General features: G+C 39.1%; 2 protein-coding genes across 3 annotated transcripts; one reads left to right on the forward strand and one right to left on the reverse strand.

The window, feature by feature from the left end:
• Nucleotides 1–1825: 1825 nt before the first annotated feature.
• On the reverse strand, nt 1826–8614 carry slc39a4 (solute carrier family 39 member 4). Its single transcript, XM_026349361.1, has 12 exons — nt 8405–8614; nt 6259–6567; nt 5602–5803; nt 5212–5375; nt 4778–4955; nt 4482–4654; nt 4119–4319; nt 2957–3055; nt 2604–2658; nt 2348–2500; nt 2061–2248; nt 1826–1954 (listed from the first exon to the last, which is right to left on the reverse strand). The coding sequence occupies exons 1-12, from the start codon at nt 8612–8614 to the stop codon at nt 1826–1828; spliced, it is 2061 nt and encodes a 686-aa protein (XP_026205146.1).
• Nucleotides 8615–18465: 9851 nt separating this feature from the next.
• Nucleotides 18466–20049, forward strand: LOC113153408 (CD59 glycoprotein-like). 2 transcript variants are annotated; one of them, XM_026347026.1, is made up of 4 exons: nt 18466–18485; nt 18665–18738; nt 19472–19579; nt 19803–20049. In XM_026347026.1, the coding sequence occupies exons 2-4, from the start codon at nt 18681–18683 to the stop codon at nt 19949–19951; spliced, it is 315 nt and encodes a 104-aa protein (XP_026202811.1). In that variant the 5' UTR covers nt 18466–18485; nt 18665–18680; the 3' UTR covers nt 19952–20049. The 2 variants fall into 2 exon arrangements, with proteins under 2 accessions (XP_026202811.1, XP_026202810.1); XM_026347025.1 differs by having other exon boundaries at nt 18484–18503.
• The last annotated feature ends 210 nt before the right edge of the window (nt 20050–20259 follow it).

Consider the following 20259-nt stretch of genomic DNA (forward strand, 5'->3'; position numbering starts at 1 on the left):
GTCTCTGTAATTTGTTTTTAAGAGGGATCAGTGTGCAGCCTACATCTTGTCATTAAAGGGATCAATATGTCTGTGGGAATGTTAGACACTCATCAGATTGTGGTTACACACACAGCAGAAGGCTAAACATTAAAACTATATTTATGCTGACCTGCAGGCACACACTCAGTTGGTGCACAGCTAAAACTAAAGCAGAGTAATATACAGTTTTGGGTTTCTTTTTATTTTATTTATCATTGATACTACACGTATGTAAGCCTGGTGCACCTAATAAACTGCAGGCATATAATAAACTGAGTATATGAATAAGTCTTTCCCTTTGTGTGATGAGTTGTCAGTGGACTCTGTTCCTAGTGAAGATGGAATAATGTTCACTTAACCTGTAAAATAGGAGATTAGATGAGGCTGATAAAAAGAGTCCAGTTTATTACTGCACCTCCAACTTAATTTACATGAAGATTACAAACCTAACAGATGTGAGCTGGCTTCTCTTATCCATGGCTTAAAGGAACAATCCGTGATCTATTGCAAAAGAGGACGACACACCCATCACTTACATAAAAAGGACTCTTTCAGCCAACTTGAATGACAGGATATTAATACATGTTTATCACCATCGGTGTTTATAGCCAAGACTCTTTCAATAGACTGTGCACAGTGTGAGAGTATAGACTGTGTGGAATTGTCTAGTTTATATATATGATATAAAAGATGATAATAGCAACAGAGATATTTTGTCTAATTTGCAGAGAAACACTACCAGGGGGAAAAAGTGGAAGTTTTTAGATTAGACAAGTCAATCTTCAGTACTTTACATCATTGAAAATATAACAAGGAACCCTGAAAATGATCAACAACGCTGCCGTGAAGGCCTAGAAAATCATATCAAGTCAGAAGTCAGTGAGTCACAACACTAGAAATAAGGTCATAATCAGTATTTATATATATATGTACAACAAATTTGTCATTTTTGTCCAGGTTTTCTTTATCACAGAGATACATTTATTTAAAAAAACTAACTTTGTGCAAAGCTGTATAATACAAATATATCACTAAGAAAATCACAAAGGGGACAAATACATGTACAACACATATGTTTGAAATTTTAGTGCAAACAATCTGAATGGTCACTTTCACTGCTCCAAACTCGCTCTGGTTTACTGTGGACTTTAACAGTTCAGCATTGATTGTAATCTCTACTGTTAAGTAACCTGTGACTGTAAAAAGTGAGTGAAGCTGATGTGTGTGTGTCACCAGGAACAACACGTGCCATAAAAAGTTAGCTGGGGTTAAATGACTGAATGTTTTTCATATTCAGTTCTTGTTAAGACAGATAAATTATTTTCAGCGCTCCTGGTTGAAGAGCGTGTGTTGTTGAGCACACTCTCTGGATTGTACTGGATTGTATTATGTTGTAAAGCGTTTAGGTATTTTCCCCACTACCATGCAGCAAGTGTCGCAGTAAGAGTTGTGGGAGGGGTCACTCTTTCAAGCTTTCTGCTCTAATGTAGTAATATGTGGCAATATTAATGTTTATATGGTCAACTTGGGATTTTTGGCATTTCTTACATTTAAAAAAAACTTTTTAAGGTCTATGACTGGATTATTTCCCCCAGGTGACAGGTTCTTCACTCTTGTATTAATGGGAACCAGATGCATGTCACAGCGGTCTGTCCAAGGGTTCTCAACATGGTTGTTTATGTGTAACGTCATTAATGTTGCAATCAATTTTATTTCAGTAAATATTTTAACTACACTGGAAGCACAGTTGACAGACCGAGCAAACCAGTGTGTTAGTGTATTGTATGTCTTCACAGTCCATATATTAAAAGTTGATCCGTTCTTCGTAAAGTGCCAGAACCAACAGGATACCCCACCCGAGAAGTAGGCCAATGTTCTGCAGCAGAAGCATCAGCCAGGGTCTCTTGCTGCTGATGTGGACCATGGTTGGGAGCTGGAGAGCGGAAACAAGAAAAAGGAAATATAATAATAAGGAATTACATCCCTACTGCATCTCAGTCACACACAGCTGTGTAATGCTGGAGTCTTTCAAAACTCACCATATCAGCCAGTCCCACATACAGAAAGAGTCCGGCAGTAACAGCAGCTATCCACTGCTGGGTGGCAAGGTCAGTGGCAACATTTAGTGCGATATACAGGCCGATGAACGAGGTCATGGCACTGCCGAGGTTCAAAAGCAACGCCCTGCGGACCGACACACCACTGTGGAGCAAAATAGCAAAGTCGCCTGGAGAGAGACCAAAGCAACAGGATGACGTTCAGAAATCTTTTTGGAAAAATATTCAAATAATCCTATTGTGTTTGGGTGAGAGAGTGTGCTCTTTACCCAGCTCATGTGGTAGTTCGTGGCAGAGTACAGCCAGTGATGTGGCCAAACCAGACCTCCAGGACAGGGAGAAAGCCGCACCCATCGCTAAGCCATCTGCAAAGTTGTGGAGCCCATCACCGATGGTTATCATGTAAGGCAGCAGGCGCTGCTCTGCACAGGCAGAACAAAACAGGCTATAGTTAGCGGTGTTCACACGGTTATTACAGCTGGATGATAGCCTGCTTGTTTTTGTGGTGGAAATAAGATTACTCACGTCTGGTGCGTTTTTTAGTCTCTGAAAGTGACTTCTCACTGTCTTCATTACCAACCTGAAATATTACACACAAATATAACTGCATACAGATCATCCAGGAAGACTTCTACTGACAATAAATGTGTTTTTAATCCGGCTTTACAAGTATCTGAAAGTTTCTCATGGACACAGTTTAAGAGCAAATTGCAGTGTGCACAGGTTTACAGGAGGCTGTAAACCTGTGACTCCATCAGTCAGGTTTCCATTGGTTTAATTTGTATCGTACTAATTCACTGTCACTTCAGTGCGAGTTAGATGCCGCTTTGCATTAGTCCTGAATGAAAAGATCTAATAATGTCCTGTATGTCTCTCACCAGGTCTGCTTTCGATTGTGACTGGTCTCTCTTCTTCTTTTCCTGTTGATACATCTCTAAAACCCTCCCATGGTCACAGTGGTGAGGCTCAGCCTCTTCCTAAATAGAGAGAGTTAAAGGAAAGACCTTGAAACCAACAAAGATTTCATTTTAGTTTAATGACAAGTATTGGTTATTTTATTATTGTTTGTGTATCTAGAAAGTCTTCAGCGCTCTTAACTTTTTATCTACATTTTGTAATGTTACAACCTTCTAAAATGCATTCAATTCATTGTTTTCCTCAAAATCTACAAAACCCTATAATGAAAATGTAATTATCACATGTACATAAGTATTCACGGCCTTTACTCAATACTTTGTTGAAGCACATTTAGCACCAATTACAGCCTCAAGCCTTGTTCAGTGTGATTCTACAAGCTCTGAACACCTATTTTCAGGCAGTTTCTCCCATTCTTCTTTGCAGTACCTCTCAAGCTTCATCATGTGGGATGGAGAGTGTTGGTGCACAGCTATTTTCAAATCTCAGTTCAGCAATCTAGAACAGGTTTTCATCAAGGCTGTCTCTGTACATTGCTGCATTCATCTTCCTCTTGATTCTGACTAGTCTTCCAGATCCTGCCCCTGCTGCCACCATCATGCTTCAGTGTAGGAATGGTACTGACCAGGTGCTGAGCCTGGTTTGATCCTAACACGATACTTGACATCCAGGCCAAAGAGTTTAATCTCTGTTTCGTCAGACCAGATAATTTCTTTTCCCAGGGTCTGAGACTAAACTCTAGACGGTCATGTCATGTGACTTTTACTGAGGAGAGGTTTCCGTCTGGCCTCTTTACCATACAGGCCTGATTGGTGGAGTGCTGCGATTAAGTTGCAGAAACATCTGAAGGATGATCAGTGGAAACACGATTCACCAGAGTTCAATTTCGAGTGTCATGGCAAAGGCTGTAGATACTTATGTACAAGTTATGTTAAGTAAATGTTCAGAGGTTTCAAACACACTTCTTTCACTTCATCATTATGGGGTATTGTTTGTAGAATTGTAAAGAAAATAATGAATTTAATCCATTTTGAAAGAAGGCTGTAACAAAATGAGGACAGAGTTAGGTGCTGGAAATACTTTCTGAATGCACTGTACATTGGTTTGGTATTATTTTCTTCTTACTGCATGATGATGCTGATCATGGTGATGATTATCTTTATATGCGATCATAGAGAAGATTGTTTCCATCAGGTAAAAGTAGTAGATCCCGGACATCACGACCAACATCTTGTAAATGTAATCTGGAATTTCTGGTTGCTGGTTGTTGCTGTGTGAATGCTGGCTGCTGTTGCTCTCGTCTGAGTGCGCATGTAAACCTAGAAACTGGACACAGAGACCGCAAGAAGAAGTCAAAATGAAGATATGTTGTGTGAAGGTGTGTGAGTGAGCATCAGCACATTTCACTCAGCATATTTAGTTTTCCAGCTTCTTGACAGTTTAAAATTATCTCTTGATTTGCCTTTGAATCTTTTTAAATCCACTCACCATGGGTAGCAGGTGCAGTAAAGCATCTCCAGTCAGTGAACCTACGGCCAGACTGATGCAAAACTGGATACACAGCTGGAACATACTGGTGCAGGAGGTACACAGCAGCAGCACGATGCCAAACATGGACACCAGTGTTATCACCACGTTGGCGATCGTTGCATAGATGTATCCTACAAAAATGGAAATTAAAGTTGCAACTTTTATCTCTAATATTTTCCATGATGGAGGTAGGATCATGGTCCAACTTGCACATTACTTCAGTTCTATTATCTGTTTCGTCCACAAACACGTACTCTCAGTCTTGGTGAGTCCATCTGGTTTCAGTGGTTCTGTGATGCCTGTACAGGCTCCGCTCAGGATCTGCTGGACGAAGGCAGGACTAAGTCGAGCCACGTCAAACCGACCAAGACCTGAGGAGCTGTTGTCTTGCAGTCCGTAGATCTGAACCAGCTCTTCAGCAGAGAAACAGCTCTGGGGGAGAAGAAAGGAAAATGTCACCATGGACGTCGCCGTGTGTTTTAATGTAAAAATAAATTCAAACTGTAAAATGATCGTACAACACACACATTCTTTACCTGATAACCTGAAACCATATCAAACTTAAAGGTGAAGAATATGACAACTGTCAAACAATCAGGCTAAATGTTACGTTATAGTATGTTGATATGTTAAACTCAAAGTGATAGAAATCTGCTTCATCTGTCGTTTTCTGCACTGTTTTACAAACCTGATCCCAGGTGGAGTTTCCCTCCTGATGCTCGTGGCTGTGTCTTGTCCTCCGTCTTGCACCACTGTGATCGTGATCAGTGTGGACATCCTCCTGGTGCTCGTGTTCATGATCTTTCTCCAAGTCAAGTCCTATGTTCAGAGTCCTCATAAAAGCCTCCAGCTCTACAAGCACAAATACAACCCTCATTAAAAGTAGATATGCGGTATGATAAATAAATTCCTGCGGTTACTCTCTAATTAACATATTTAAGTGATTTTTCACCTTGTGTTATTTAAACGAATGGTTCTTTACCATGTCTTATGTTCGTCACAGTTATAGGAATAGCATGTAGGTTATTGATTCATGTGTGTATGTCTATGTTTTGTTGCGTTTGTGCAGGACATTTACCCTCCACAGTGAAATTCTCTGACCCCAGCCGCGACATGATGTAGTCCAGGAAGAAGCTCTCCTCAGGCAGGGACGGGCTGATGAAGCAGTGACCATGCAGAGCGTGATACAGCGTGTGGCCCAAAACTGCGCCCACTTCCTGTTTCTGGTCTCCTGATGATGGGTCGACCTCTGACATTATGTCACTGGCTGTTACACAGTACTGGTGACCATGGAGATATGGGAGAAGAAGGATGAGAATGTGAGCGATGGGTGTAACACTGGGGACTTTTTCTTATTCACTCAGAGACAACAGAGCTGTTGTCACTGTCAACAACTCACTGTGTTATTATTTTAAATGCTCCTAAATGCTACTGTCAGCAGCTTTTTTGTGTCGTGTTAATAAAGCAGCTTTAAGCAGGGATATTTCACACAGCAGGATTAAAATGTTAGCTACACTGTAGTTGAACTTTCTTGGCTCTTTCTCTATGGGATCAACAATGAATACACAATCAATGCAGCAGTATGAGACACAGAGTGATGAATACTGTGATGCAGTATCTACAGCAATCAGTGTATGAAGGAATGGTCTCCTAGAAGGATGCGAAATCTCTACAGGTAGAAGCAGCAGGAACTTTAAGTTTGATGGATTAATTGTTTGCCACAGTCTAAACGTACCTCACTGTATGCTGCCACATAGTGATGACGAAGCTCTTGAAGCAGAGCCTCTAATCCACGAACATCTATGTGTTCGTGGTCCTGATGCGTGAGTCTTTGTAGGAACTGCTCGGTCTCATCTCCCCACCTTCCCTGCCCTACCGCTGTGCAGACCAGGTCCGGAGTAGAAAGGAACAGGATGCAGCCGGCAGCAAAATCAGTGAACTGGGACACACTGATGATGATATTGTTTCCGCTTTCTCCATCTTGTTCCTCTCCATAAATAGACTGATTGTTGATCAGCTGGTGAACTGCACCTGTTAGATTGCACTGCAAACCCAGACATCAGAGGATTCACACAGAAAAAGAAAACAGACACACAGATTGAATAGATGTTTGACTAACACCAACTAACATGTAATGTGATATTTCTGTGATTTTCACACAATTATCAGACACTTCTAGAATAACAATTCATATCATATAGCAAGTTCTTTATATATGTTCTTTATAAAAAATATGTAACTAAAAAAATATATAGCGTGTTATATTCAAACTATCACCTGTATTACATTCACTGCCACCTGCTTGAGTTGTTTGACATCGATCATGTTTTTCCCATATAATTTTATTTTCTCACTCCCAATTACAGCACAATAAATATGAATGGAATTTAGTTTGTGGTGCACAAAAAATGCAGTTTCTAAGAAACAGTGACCCAATTACACTTTTCAAATTCAAAAGGCTTTTAACAGCATGTTCGGTGGCTTCTCCGAGATAAAAAATGTTGCTGATTAACCTTTATATCTTTTTAATCTTTTTTAAAAACAATACTAATAATAATAAGATGAACTACGAAGGTCAAACCATCCTGACATTGTAGACTTTAACTATGGGTCAAATTAAGTTTATTATTTTATTGAACCTCTTAAATGTCACCACAATGTAGCTGGTTCATTTTAATCACTTTTTTTTCCTGGCAATATGTGTGTGTTTAAACCACATCATCGCCTGAACCGTAAAGTCATTGTCTTTATTTTATTATTTTTTCATGTTATAATTTAGCCACCTGATTTTTTTTAACAAGTTCATGCAGATTCTGGCTGACATGTAGGAAATTCAAGGACATCTCACTCAGTGATAAAAAGGTTTGCCTAAAACCCCAAATGCTCATAATATGATCATATGGAAATCAGTGTAAATGCACAAAGTAACTGTATTTATTAGGTCAAAAACATATTATACTGAAATGATGTTTGTGTGATTTTATAGACTCAACCGTCTTGAGAACCTGTCATAAACTACATATCCTACACCTGCTGCACCAAAAGACACAGGTGTGCATTGAATTAAAATTTTGTGAATCTCCTGTGAAATATTTATTCAGACAAAGTGACTGACAGCTCCGTTTTATTATTAAAAAAATCCTTTGAATCATTCTGTGCATAGTAGCCACCATTCCTCAATAAAGACTAATAATAATAATAATAATAATCCTAATCATGATGATACATGTTAATGAAATAAATATATAGTCTATATATATTTGGTTTCTTTTTTTACACACTGATTATTACATAACGATGGAGTAACAGTGTTTTCTTTCTCACATTCATTCAGTGTCGCTTCACTTTCTTTCTGTTCAGTTATTTTATACTTTAGTGACACCTGCGGTTTAAATGAATAATAAATGAATACACTGCAAATGTTTCAGACACAGCGACCTCGGAGAAAATTCATCACCGAGACACTGTGGCCGTGTCATCGCTGTAATTCTGGTGCGTAACAGGTGCGCACAAGCTCAAAAACATATTTTTATCCCTGAAACACCTCAATTAAATCAACTATAATCAAATAAATTCTTTTTAACAAACATAATTCAGGACATTTGGGATTTAGAGATTTTGGGTGGAACCATTCTGACAAAATAAGCACCGCGTAACCGGTGAATCCAAATATTTAAATTGTTAAATACCATTAATTCTTTGAAAATAAATCCAAAATTGATATGATACAGTAACTTTGTGAGCACAAATAGTCGTATTAAATTTAAAAGCAGCTGAAGGGTTTCTTGCGCAACAGCTTTTGGACCTCGACCCCTCTCCACAGCACCTGGAGTTTGCCACCTGGCTCTCACCTGGCCGCCGAGGAGCCTAATAAAACTCACCTCTTCACACGACACTTCGCCGCATTGCACACGGTTCCCCAGTGTATTAAAGAGGGAGCGGACGGAGCCTCCGGTCAGAAACTGCTCTCCTGGAGCCACGACGCTGACTACAGTCCTGTACGCTTCATCCAGAGCGGCAGACACAGAAACAGAACCCGACAAACCCCAATGGGCAAAGAGAGACAGAAGCAGCAGCGCGCAGGAAAACATCTTCAAACCTTCTTTTAAAACTAATTTTATACACTAAGAGCATTAAAAGGTAAACCAAGCAGTGCACAATATAGGCTAACACAGTCCCAGTGTATTTCTACAGACACTGTACAGCTGCACAGAGCTCAGCACACAGTTGTTATCAGTTTAAAACCACTGCACTTCCACCGGACCTGGACTCTGGATGGTGATTGGCTAAGACGTGGCTCCTGCTGTCCTACCTGTCTGTTAAAGCCATTGTCACCTGTAGCTCTACATCACATGCAGCCTATGAGATGGTGGCTTGTGGTTTATGCAATGCTGACTTTTGCTTTGACATGATTTTGTAGCTACAGGTCTTGAAAACATCCCCAGAAAAAAAACATCTTTAGCAATAAGTAGTTTATATATACAACAATGTCATGTAACCCAAGAAAAGGTCATGTCTATGACCTGGATACAAGCAAAGTAACTGTAAAAACTGAGGATTGTGTTGAAAAGTTAACACACAAACTGAAGAAATAAACCCTTGTCATGATTGTGCACCAACTCCAAACTTGCAACTCTATTAATGGATTGATTTTGAGAACAAGTGTCTTCAACTTCTTCTTTGTAGGACCTTAAACTGAAAGACAAACAAAACGACTACATTATGACTCCAGTGATGAAGTTAAAAATCTGCATGAGGGCCCAAAAAGGTTTAATATCAGTATCAGAAAACATATGACTGTATCTTTAACATGTATCTACTGTATATTATTGAGGTTTTGGATTTGGTCCGTTTTACCTGGTTTGGGTGAAGCCATTAAATTTTAATGCAAGAACAAATGATGATATTTGGACACCAGCACAGGTCATTTACTGTTTCCAATGTAAAAAGACAAATCCATATTTGTTTTGCCGGTATGGTGTGGCCTGTTCAGAACACAGCTCTTATCAGGCAATTTTGGAACAAATAACTGACTCAGTGAGTTGTTATCACCCGTACTGAAAAATCCCATATAGCTGTCATGTTGTATTGTTGTGCACACACACTTTTGGCCACGTAGTGTGTGTACCTGCTAAATAAAATATAAATAAATTGACCACCTGAGTGTAGACGGTAAGCTTGTAGATCCATTTCCTCACTATTAGCGTTACTCAGATGATATTTAGACAGAAGACGAGGCAACTGAGCTGCTTCAGCTCCTGCTATAACCAGAAATAATACATTAAACTTATTGAATGATACGAGATTATTAAAATATAAGGTAGAAAAGACAGATGACGTGTTGTGAGACACAAAAGTCTGACATTAATGAATGCTTTACTAGTTTTCCAAATATGTGAACTATACAGAGTGTCGTGTATTTATCTATATATTGAATTAAAGCTCAGACAAACAAGAGATGATCACACGATAATTTAATCTCAAGATAAAATGGAAGATTCACTGGCTCTATTCAAGCTGTAAAGGGATAACATAACATAACTTTTCAACCTGCTTCTTAAATGAACTAAAAATACTAATTAAATGGAAGAAATAATCACAAAAAGGTAACTGATGTGAACCAGTGCAGAGTAAATCTACCTGGATTTCTGGACAAAACAAATAAAACCAGCAGAGCAAGAAAATAACAATAACAATTAAAAAAATAAAAATAAAAATAAAAATAAAAATTAGATGCAACAATTCAGTGAGATTTAAAAAAAAGTAATTTTTCAAAAAAGGTTATATAAAAACTAATGATAAAATGTCAAAGTTGCATCCAGCAAGTTAATCTAAAAAAAACACTACTGTGGATGTGTGTGTGTGTGTGTGTGTGTGTGTGTCACTACATCGACCACCAGATGGTGTAGCTGTTCTGTGTGATGTCAGAGGAAGGTAAGCATCTGCATTGTCTTGTGTGTGGCTCCAAAATCAGAATCTTTATTCACTTTCATCATAGATTATTAGATTAAAATTAAAATGTGAATGTTTAAATGTTGTTTTTTTTTTTATGTTGCTGTTATCATTCCTCCAACACCAAAACGGACTTCCATTGTAAGAGATGGTGGGACAAATTGCACAGTCTCCGTTCAGTGTGAAATTCTAGCGGACGAGCAGGTGCATCTTAAAATAGTTTCCTTTAAATAATGACAATTAATGTGAGTACGATAGAATCAATGCAATAAACATTCAGTAGATTCAGTAGAGAACAATTCAACAACAGAAATGTATGAATGATGAAATTTAAGTGTGCAGTTCAGTACAAATGTTTCGTCTACCTGAGGTGTATAATGACAAAAGCTCAACACTTAATTAAAAGTGCAAGAATTTCCCTGCAAAAACTCTACAAATAGAGATACTATATAATCTTTCCACTCGAGTAAAAGTACTAAAGTACATGCACGACAGTTTATTTAAAGTATAAAAGTCCTCCACTAAGAAAATTGTGTATTTTAAACAATATTGCATTTGTAGGAGTCGAATTCAGATTTGTTTGACAAATCTTCGTCACCACATGAAATACTGAAGCCATTTCATGTGTAAAATAAGTTTATGGGGCAAAGTTGTTGTTTTTAATTTTCTGTTTGCAAAATGACAAGCAACACTAGAGCTTGGTATTAGAAGCTGTTCTCTCTGCTCTGCAGCGTTTCCAAAATTGCTTACAAAGACCTACAAGTCTTATTTCTGCTATTGTCAAAAGTTGCTCCTTGTTTGCCTGCACATGAAAATTCATATTTTAATTCAATATTAAGAAGAAATACACGACTCTGCAGCTGTCATTACAGAATTGTTTTGTGTCTTTCTCCTGTTTTCTGCTGTCTTCTGCTTCAAGCCTGAAACATGAATTCAAATCATGTCAACAGTCTCCTACTGTGGAAATCATTGAGGTGAAGGATATTGAGTTGATTGGCTGCACATCACTTCACACACATGAACAGACAGCAACACACACAAGCTCGGCTGTGACATGGGACCACGGACATCTGCCCCTGCCTGTACACACACACACACACACACACACACACACACACACACACACACTGTCCAGTGACCTGCTTTAAACCCCCCCACCCTCCATCCTCACATCGTTCTCTGTTACGTTGTCTGTCATGCAAACCTGTAGAGGTTCTCAACACACACATTCATCAAATCTTCCACTGCGCGCGCACACACACACACACACACACACACACACACACACACACATACAGGAATAACTACTATACTAATCATGAAAGAAAATAATGCTATTACGGAAAACAACTAAATGAAAGGATCAGAAGACATGATTACAGGGTGTCAGCTCACAGGTTGTTTTTACTGCTGCACAGTTCTGTGCACCAGGCTGATTTCATGATGTAATTATGACCATGTTTTTTTTCTCTTAATATTTTTATTAGAACACAATATGAAGCAAACATGAAGCTGAAGAACATCGAAGAATTTCCTCTCACGGTGCCACTACTTACAGCTATCTCCACCCCCCTCTTCCTCCTCCCGCTCTCCCCCACTATCTTATACACATTTGCTGCCTGGCCTCAGCCCTACTTTCTTTCTGAGGCTGATGTTTCCATTACAGAAATAAAAGCATGACGGCTAATCCAGTTATGTGTTCTCTGGACGACACACACACCCACACGTACACACACACACACACACACACACACACACACACACACACACACACACACACACACACACACACACACACACACACACACTCAGATACACTCACCAACCTGCTGAAACACAAGAAAGCCAGTACAAAGATTCACAAATTGTATGTTGCGATGGACAAAAATGATTATGGGCACACAAGAACACACAAACATGACTGCAGACAGAAACACACACACTCCCACAGGGGGGGCATGTGATTGAATCAAGACCCCCTGTTGTGGAAAAAAGTCAAACTGAGCTTTCTGGGGGAAACACCACACATTTGTAATCCACACATGCACACACATAAAGCCACAAATGGCAAAATTAACACGCTACACACAAAGACAAACGTGTTTACCTGTGCAAAGATGGAAAACTCGCATCAGTGCTCAAAATGAAAGTAGCAGAGGGAGAGACATCATGACTTCTAGTAATTCAGTTTCAAAAACTCCACTTCCAATAATGCAGCTCGTTGTGAGGAGTCTCTCGCTCTCTCTGCAAAGACCGTATGAAACAACCTCCTCTTAGAAGAAGCTGGACAAGAGAAAGAAATGAACATGCATGCTATTTACTTTCTTCTGATTCAAATTGTAAAAATAATAGGAAATGTTATTTTTCTTAATTTAAGCAGCTTGGTCTGTTTATGTGAAGTTTAAATGGTGTTTAGATGCTCATTAGGGTTTATTGATTATGTTAATTAAATCCTTAATGAAGACACTAGTTCTTCCTGTTATCTAATTAAACGGGTATATCCACAACTTAATTGTCAGTGTCCCACTAATGGCTGGACTAATGCTGTCCTGTTGAATCTTAGTGTTTGAGTGAGTGTCCTCTGACAGTGCAGGGATCTCTCTGTGTCCGGGGGATCCCTGCACAGTCACTTGGCTGCAGTATTAAGCCAGACATGTCAATATTTGATGCCTACAGCAATGATGTGATGTTACAAGCGCCCACTCAGGGAGCAGGATGGATAAGTCAACAACACACTCCATGTGGGAAAGCAACACGGAGTGTGATTCTTCACTGTAGGTATTTTAATGTTTTCACTTAACCAAAGCATGAATTCTTTAACCCTAATCCAGTTGTCTTTGACCACCCTGTGACATATGACCTTTCATACACTAAATCTCTGTCCTCAGAGGAGAAACTCATGTCCATGTAGAGGACGGACACATCGACTGGCTCTATTTTGTACCGGCTTTTATTTCGTCTCTGCTCGTGCTCACTGAAGAGACATTTGGTGCTCTGAGCACACCGGTGCTCTCAGGTCCCGGTGTCTGAAGCTACACACTATTGTTTCTGCCTTCCTGTTACTACTGGATGTGGTTTTGTCAACACAGTTTTCTTTGCTGTGGCTGTTTCATTCTCAAGGCTTGGTGTCAGTTACCTGTTCAGCAACCCTCTTCTAAGAAATAGTGGGAAACACATGTTGCACATTACCTCCAAGGTAGCACCTGCCCCTGGTCCTGAGGGCCTTGGCTGTGACTCTATTTGGGCCAGTGGATCAGGTTTCCCTCAAATTAATATTAGTGGAGACTACACTTCAGCAGTGGTGAAGGTCATTTACAGGGGTTAGTTCTCTAAACATTGGTCTCCTGGGCTGTGCGTTGCGGGTTTTGCATCAGAGAGAGGTTTCTGGATGACTTCCAGGTACAATCTACCTCACGTATGCCATCCATCTCTTTTAATGGAGTCTTAGCTGGAGAATAACTACCAAACAGCACTATGGTTCTTCCCCTTTTTACTGCCTGTCTCGTTTACAGGACATTTTACACTCTTCTCACTCACTCTGTTCTGAGCTTTGTCTCAGTGACTTTGCAGTATGTGAACCTACTCATGACTGCTCCTTGGTTCTCACTGTTTCTAATATGTTGGGTTAGGCCCATACAGGTGAGCAGAAAAACAAATTAAACTACTGTAGGTTTAAAGCCTGCAATAATTAGGTACAATCAAACACAAGGAACTACAGTCATTATGTGTATTTAGATTTTTCCAACCTTAATGCTGAACTACGTTTCATTTGTTCAGACACTGCAGACATTCATCCCTGCCCCACTGTGCTGAAGATATTATAAATACTCACTGCTCACTTTAAATTAACTCAACAGGGTGAGTTCTAACATGTGTGATTCAATCCCTGAAAGAGGTGAGTAACTTTGCCTAGCTGCAGCACGATTTGCATAATACATGTAGTTTGTGCAAATCTGCATGTATTTAGGATTTCTTATGGAACCTCCTTCATTTAAAGTTTCTCACAGATCATCCGAGTGGAAAAATACGCCTGTGTGTGCACACTGATCGTTCCTTATTTCATGGTAGGGTTTTTAGAGAATCCTCCAAATGATACTCACACACATACACATGTTGGTCAAATGTTAATGATTTATTAATTCATGAGTTTGAATCTTGTGGTGCTAAAATTCTTCATCCTTACACATGGACAGAAATCCCAAAAAAAAGTCGAGGGACAGAAGAGGAGAACGATTTGTAATGACACACAGAGAGAGAGAGAGAGAGAAAGAGAGGGGGAATTAAAAAACAGTACTTAAAAATAATAACCATGTCATGGCCTGATTGGTTTGGTTTTCCCATATTTAACTCAGTGGACTGGGAAATGAGAGAAAGACAGAGAGAGCAACTGTGGCTGGGACAGAATATAGAGACAAGAGAGCAAAAGAAAAATACAGAAACTAGACGGGGAATAATCAAACATCTGCTCAAATACCTGATCTCACAGTATGTGGAGTGACGACATCATTTAATATTGTTTTTCTGGTTATATTTAGGTATAGTTGGCTACCCAGTGTTTAACTAACACTGGTGTTTTCTAACCACAAACACACCCATGGACACAAATTCTGATCACTGATGTGATAGTCATGTACAACCAGCTGAACACTGACAGCCACCTGATGAATCAGCTGACATTTTTATATAACTGCACTACTCTTAATTAAAAAAATCAAGTTTTCACAACAGTTAGCGATCATGTTTCCCTGACTTTGCAAGTAAGTAACTGTGAACAAAACATTCTCGTAATACATGAATGTAATTTCTCTTAAAACAGGCTGTTATGTGGGGTTACGGCACAAATAAGTCAAAACATTAACATTAATAAGCTGCAATCTGCCAGTGACCTTTATGGCAGAAGAAATTAATCGTCACCAACTAAAAAGAAGACGCAAATTTTAATGACTGTTTTTTTTTTTTTTTTCTTGCAGGCTTTACAGGATAGAGCAGAGAGTTCTGCTGATTTTTTCATCTTTAAATCCTAATTTTATGCACTGATTTGGCTTGGTGTTTAACATATTTTACTTCTACTGTGACAAAGGCAAAGCACATAGGCACTGTGGGTCAACTGCCCCCTTGCCCCACCCCTGCAGCCGCCCTTGATCAATTAATTAATTTTAATTTGTGTTGAAAACGTTACAGTTTTTTCTGTGGATTTGTAGTTTGTGTTGCTTTTCAATGTGCTACTGCTGAAGAGTTGCATTGTCACTTTGTGCCCCCAGTTCTATATTTTGTATCTCCTAACTAAAAAGGTAGAAATACCTGCCTTGCTTGTAGAAAACGCGTACCGTATGTACTGTATTTGTGATGTCAGTGCTGCAGAGGCACTAAGGAAATCTCACTGAAACTGGAAACAAATGAAAGCTCTGGTTTGCCTCATTACACTAGCCGGTAGCTCGTCCTCATGCAAGAAGTAATGAGCAACAGGACAACCAGTCATTAACTTAAGTGGCTCCAATGACAAAGCAAAGTCATCTTGCTTTGAGATGGTGGTTAAACCATAAAATGTGGAGATTCATCCTGGGAAAAAATGATACACAATTATTCTTAGGATTGCTCTGAATAAAACATAACACCGGCTACATACCCAAATAAAATTATTCTCTTGAATAGATTGTTATTGCATGTAGATCACAAGCAATAACAATCCAAGAAAGATACAACTTTTAAGGCGCCATTGCAATAAAGTTTTTCTGGGGTTGTAAAATTTAATCTATTATTAACACTCAAGTGCTCTCTCTAAAACCGATTCAAAAAGCTGCAGGTCCATGAAGAAAATACTTAGAGTGCAAAAACAGTAACACGAACTTTGATTTCAGGCCTCTGATGCATGCATATGAGTGTGTGTGTGTCGCTGCACTCCGATGTCACGCCTCCAGCAGGCTCTGAAGCTTACAATGATCTGCAGACACAGAGAGAGAGAGAGAGAGAGCAGACTTCATGTGAATTCAGGATTATAGGACTCAAAACACCCGCAGGAGCGTTTCAGTCCTGATTTAATGTTTATTGATATAAAACCTGTGTCACTGTCAACCGGGGGGGGGGGGGGGGGGGGGGGTTGAGTCATTTTACAAAGTGAAAAATGTCACAACAACAACAAAAAAAGCTCTGCAGGCTGTTTTCATTGTTAAGAGAAAAACACAGCATGGAAATATTTGTCTCAATCAGATTTAATCTGCAGTAGAGATGCAGTGAGCTTGAAGACTTGTCCTGATAAAGGTCTATCATGGTTATAGGTGTAGACTCATTTTATTGCCATCTTCTAAATAAATCCACTGAAAGTAGGTGGATACAAATACATTTATTGCAGGTCTGTGTGTTTGTTTTATGGGAACAGGCTCAGGTGGTCAGCTGAATTATGTAATAGGTTTTTTATAAAGCTGGTGTTGGTCCATTATTTTCCTTTCTCCATTACCTGTTTCACACAGTAATGAATATCAATACCACTGAAACCACTGGACCCAAGCAAAACTCCAGTTATTTCAGGTCATTACTGGATCAGGTGCTGTTACTGTCAGATCTGTTTTGATTCAGGTGGATGTTCTGTTTTATGACGAGCTCGATGTTATTCTGTAATTTCCCCGTTGTCAGTAATTTATCTACTAAAGGTAACAGTGCATTAGTCTACCTGTCACAGCTTTCCACCTTCCTGATTCTGTTTTTTCCCAGAGCGCTACATCTATTTGTTTCGACCGAAGGCACTTATGATAAAATAAGAGGCAGAAGCTGCCATAAATTAGGTTATTTGAGTTTACACGCGTAAACAGTAGTTCATGCGGACTAGTTTCATTTCAGCTGCTAATTAATACACTTTTTTTGTTCTAGTGAGTGTTTACAGCAGTGGGGCTGAGTTAAACTAAACTACAAGTCCAGCTTTAAGCTAAATCAGACTTTTAGATATAGAGAAAATATTGGTTGGCAGAACTGATGCTGTTGTTTGTGGTGTTTTCCAACCACAAGAGACAGATTATTTGTAGGCAGCATGGTTATAGAGTGGTCAGTGCTGCTGCCTCTTTGCTAAAAGGTCCCTGGTGGTTTTCCCTGTGCTTGAAGACACTGAGGTTAATTGGTGACTTCAAATTGCTCATAGGTGTGAAGGGTTCTCTCTCTCTTTGTGTGAACCCTGCTTTTTAACCAATGAAAGCAGGGATTAGTTCCCATGTGGTTTAGATAATAGATGGATGGTATCTTATGTGGATTTACATTAAAAAGAGCTAAATTACATGTAGTTCTGCTTATCTGGTTGACTGACGCGTTAGCTGTTTATGTGACCACAGTAAAGCATCGTTGGTTCATGTAATTTTTTTTTTTGTTTGTTTGCAGACTCTTCATTTCATGCCCATCACTGTTGTGTTCGTTTTCTTCCTCGTGAGGGTGCGTTTTAGGAATTCAGTAAAGGTTACACTGATTCATTTCTGCCTTTCTCTCAGCAGAAATGTGCTGACTCTCGTCTTTCTGTGATGGACGGAGATATTACACACAGACGTTTGGAGCAAATCCTGCCGCAATAACAGTTTACCAGCTCACGGCATATGACTCCTCTGCTCAGGCAGACTGCAGGTGTTATGAAGTGGAGAGTGAGTAGCCTCTGTGTCCACATATAAGAAACCTTTCTGCTATTCCTGCTTGTCATTCGATACCAATACAAAATCACTATTAAACAGCTATAACAAGTTTCCCGTGGTTGTCTACAAACTGTAATTATGTGACATGTGATCGGTCAAACTTCATTGTTCATTTCAAAATAAAACACAGGTCAATTTACATTTTACTGAATTCATATAGACTTACATTAAAAATATGCGTCTACTTTCTTTGTCTGTGATGCACAAGCGTTTCTTTGTATTGAGCAACACCTGAATCAAATCCACACAAGGACTCTGAACCCAAACAAACCAGTTGTTTACTTGTACCGTTGGTGCCGGTACAAAAAGCTGCTTCTACATGAACTGGATGTTTCTTTCTTCACGGGTGAGTGAGATGACGGAGGTGCTGACAATCTGAAGAGAAAATGTTTAAATATTTTTTGACTCCATGCATGTGTTATTGTGCCTTATTATTTTCTTTTATGTTTTATTGCCTCCATGTTAATTCCCTGCTTTTTATCCAGCTGTGACAACACTGGAAACTGTGTTTGTTTCGATTTTCAGCCGTGACAGTTCAGTCATGATGAGAAGCTCTGTGGTGTTTTGCCTGGCTGTCAGCTTTGCCATGTTTGGATTTGGTAAGAAAAAAAAAATAAGGCTAAAGAAGAAACTCTTTCATTAATGCTCACTTTTTTTCCCCCTCTGAAAAGCACAGCCAAGTGGGGCTAAGTCAGAGAGATTACATGTTTCTCAAAGAGGAAACACATCAGCCTGAGGGAACATTTTGCCTGATAAGTGTGCTGTTGTTGTGTCATGTGCTTCCAGTTCACACCACACAGAGTGATAAATATTCATTCATAATATTTTCTGTGATGTTTTGGGACATGCAGTTTGCTCTGTGCACAGCTTTTTGGCTCGCTTTATTGGTCAGTATTTCAGAAATACAACACATCAGTCTTGTTTCTCTGCATAGACTTTAACACATTAGCCATATTTCAAAGGCAGATTCAGATAAACACTATAAACTAGTGTATCATTTAAAGTCAAGATAAGAAAAGTCTTTTTGATCCTTTGGGGCTAAATTCACAAACTACTCAGCAGTTTGTCAAGTAATTAAATTTAGCTTAAAGTGATGTACACATCATTGCACCGTTAGTCATAATCCAACTATATAATCTGTATTATCGTAAAATAATTCATTTAGCCTAATAATTCTTCTTACTATGAGTATTTTAAGTGTATTTTAAAAGAGAACAGTGAAAACATCATGGACATGCAAAATAAAGTCACACCATAACAAACAAAGATGTGTTGTTCAAGGTGCAAATATCAATAAATATAATTCAAATCACCTGCACATTCTTTTTGCAGGGCTCTCGCTGCAGTGTTACTCCTGCCCTCATGGCTCCTCCAGCAAGTGTAAAGTGAAGCAGGACTGCATCCAAGCTGAAGACGCCTGCCTCAAACTCACCAGCGGAGGTATGAACAATAAATAAAACATAGCACTCAGTCAAACAGTGTGAGCGCTCATTGTTTTCTAGTATAGTACATGGAGTCATTTTGGCAGATGTTAAGGAACACTACTGCTACAGTAGTACAACAAATAATAATCATCAAATACATATGAACAATAATCATCTAGTAAATGTTTAGACACAGGATATGTTTTGTCTGTTACATGTCTTTTTTTTTCCACCCTCAGATATGACGTACACTGAGTGTGTGACGTACACAGACTGTAACTTTAGGACTCTGGCCCAGAGATACTCCTTCTCTAGCTTCTCCTTCTCCTGCTGTCAGTCAGACCTCTGCAATGCCCCAAAGAAAAGTTTCTGGAATTTTTTTTCCTAAATAAAATGTTCAGATTTCAGTCTGTTGATTGTTATTTGTAGCATTTAACTGTACAACTGCTAAACACTCAACAATAAAGTCTCATATGAAGAAAACAAGGGAGGCGTCTCACTGTGTAAGTGTAAACTGTGGAGTCGTCAAGTCATTTACATCTTGATGGTCATCTGTGGCTGTTGTTGTTAGGTTCACATGACTCAATGATTTTTCCGTTTTCAGTTAAGAAAGGAAAGTATGAGAGAAAGATTGGGAAAATTGGAGAGACAAAGGAAACGGGATTGTGTGGACAAAAGGGTCAATAACATGATGCT

The sequence above is a fragment of the Anabas testudineus genome, chromosome 11 (genome assembly GCF_900324465.2).
Source record: "Anabas testudineus chromosome 11, fAnaTes1.2, whole genome shotgun sequence".
Lineage (NCBI taxonomy): Eukaryota > Metazoa > Chordata > Actinopteri > Anabantiformes > Anabantidae > Anabas > Anabas testudineus.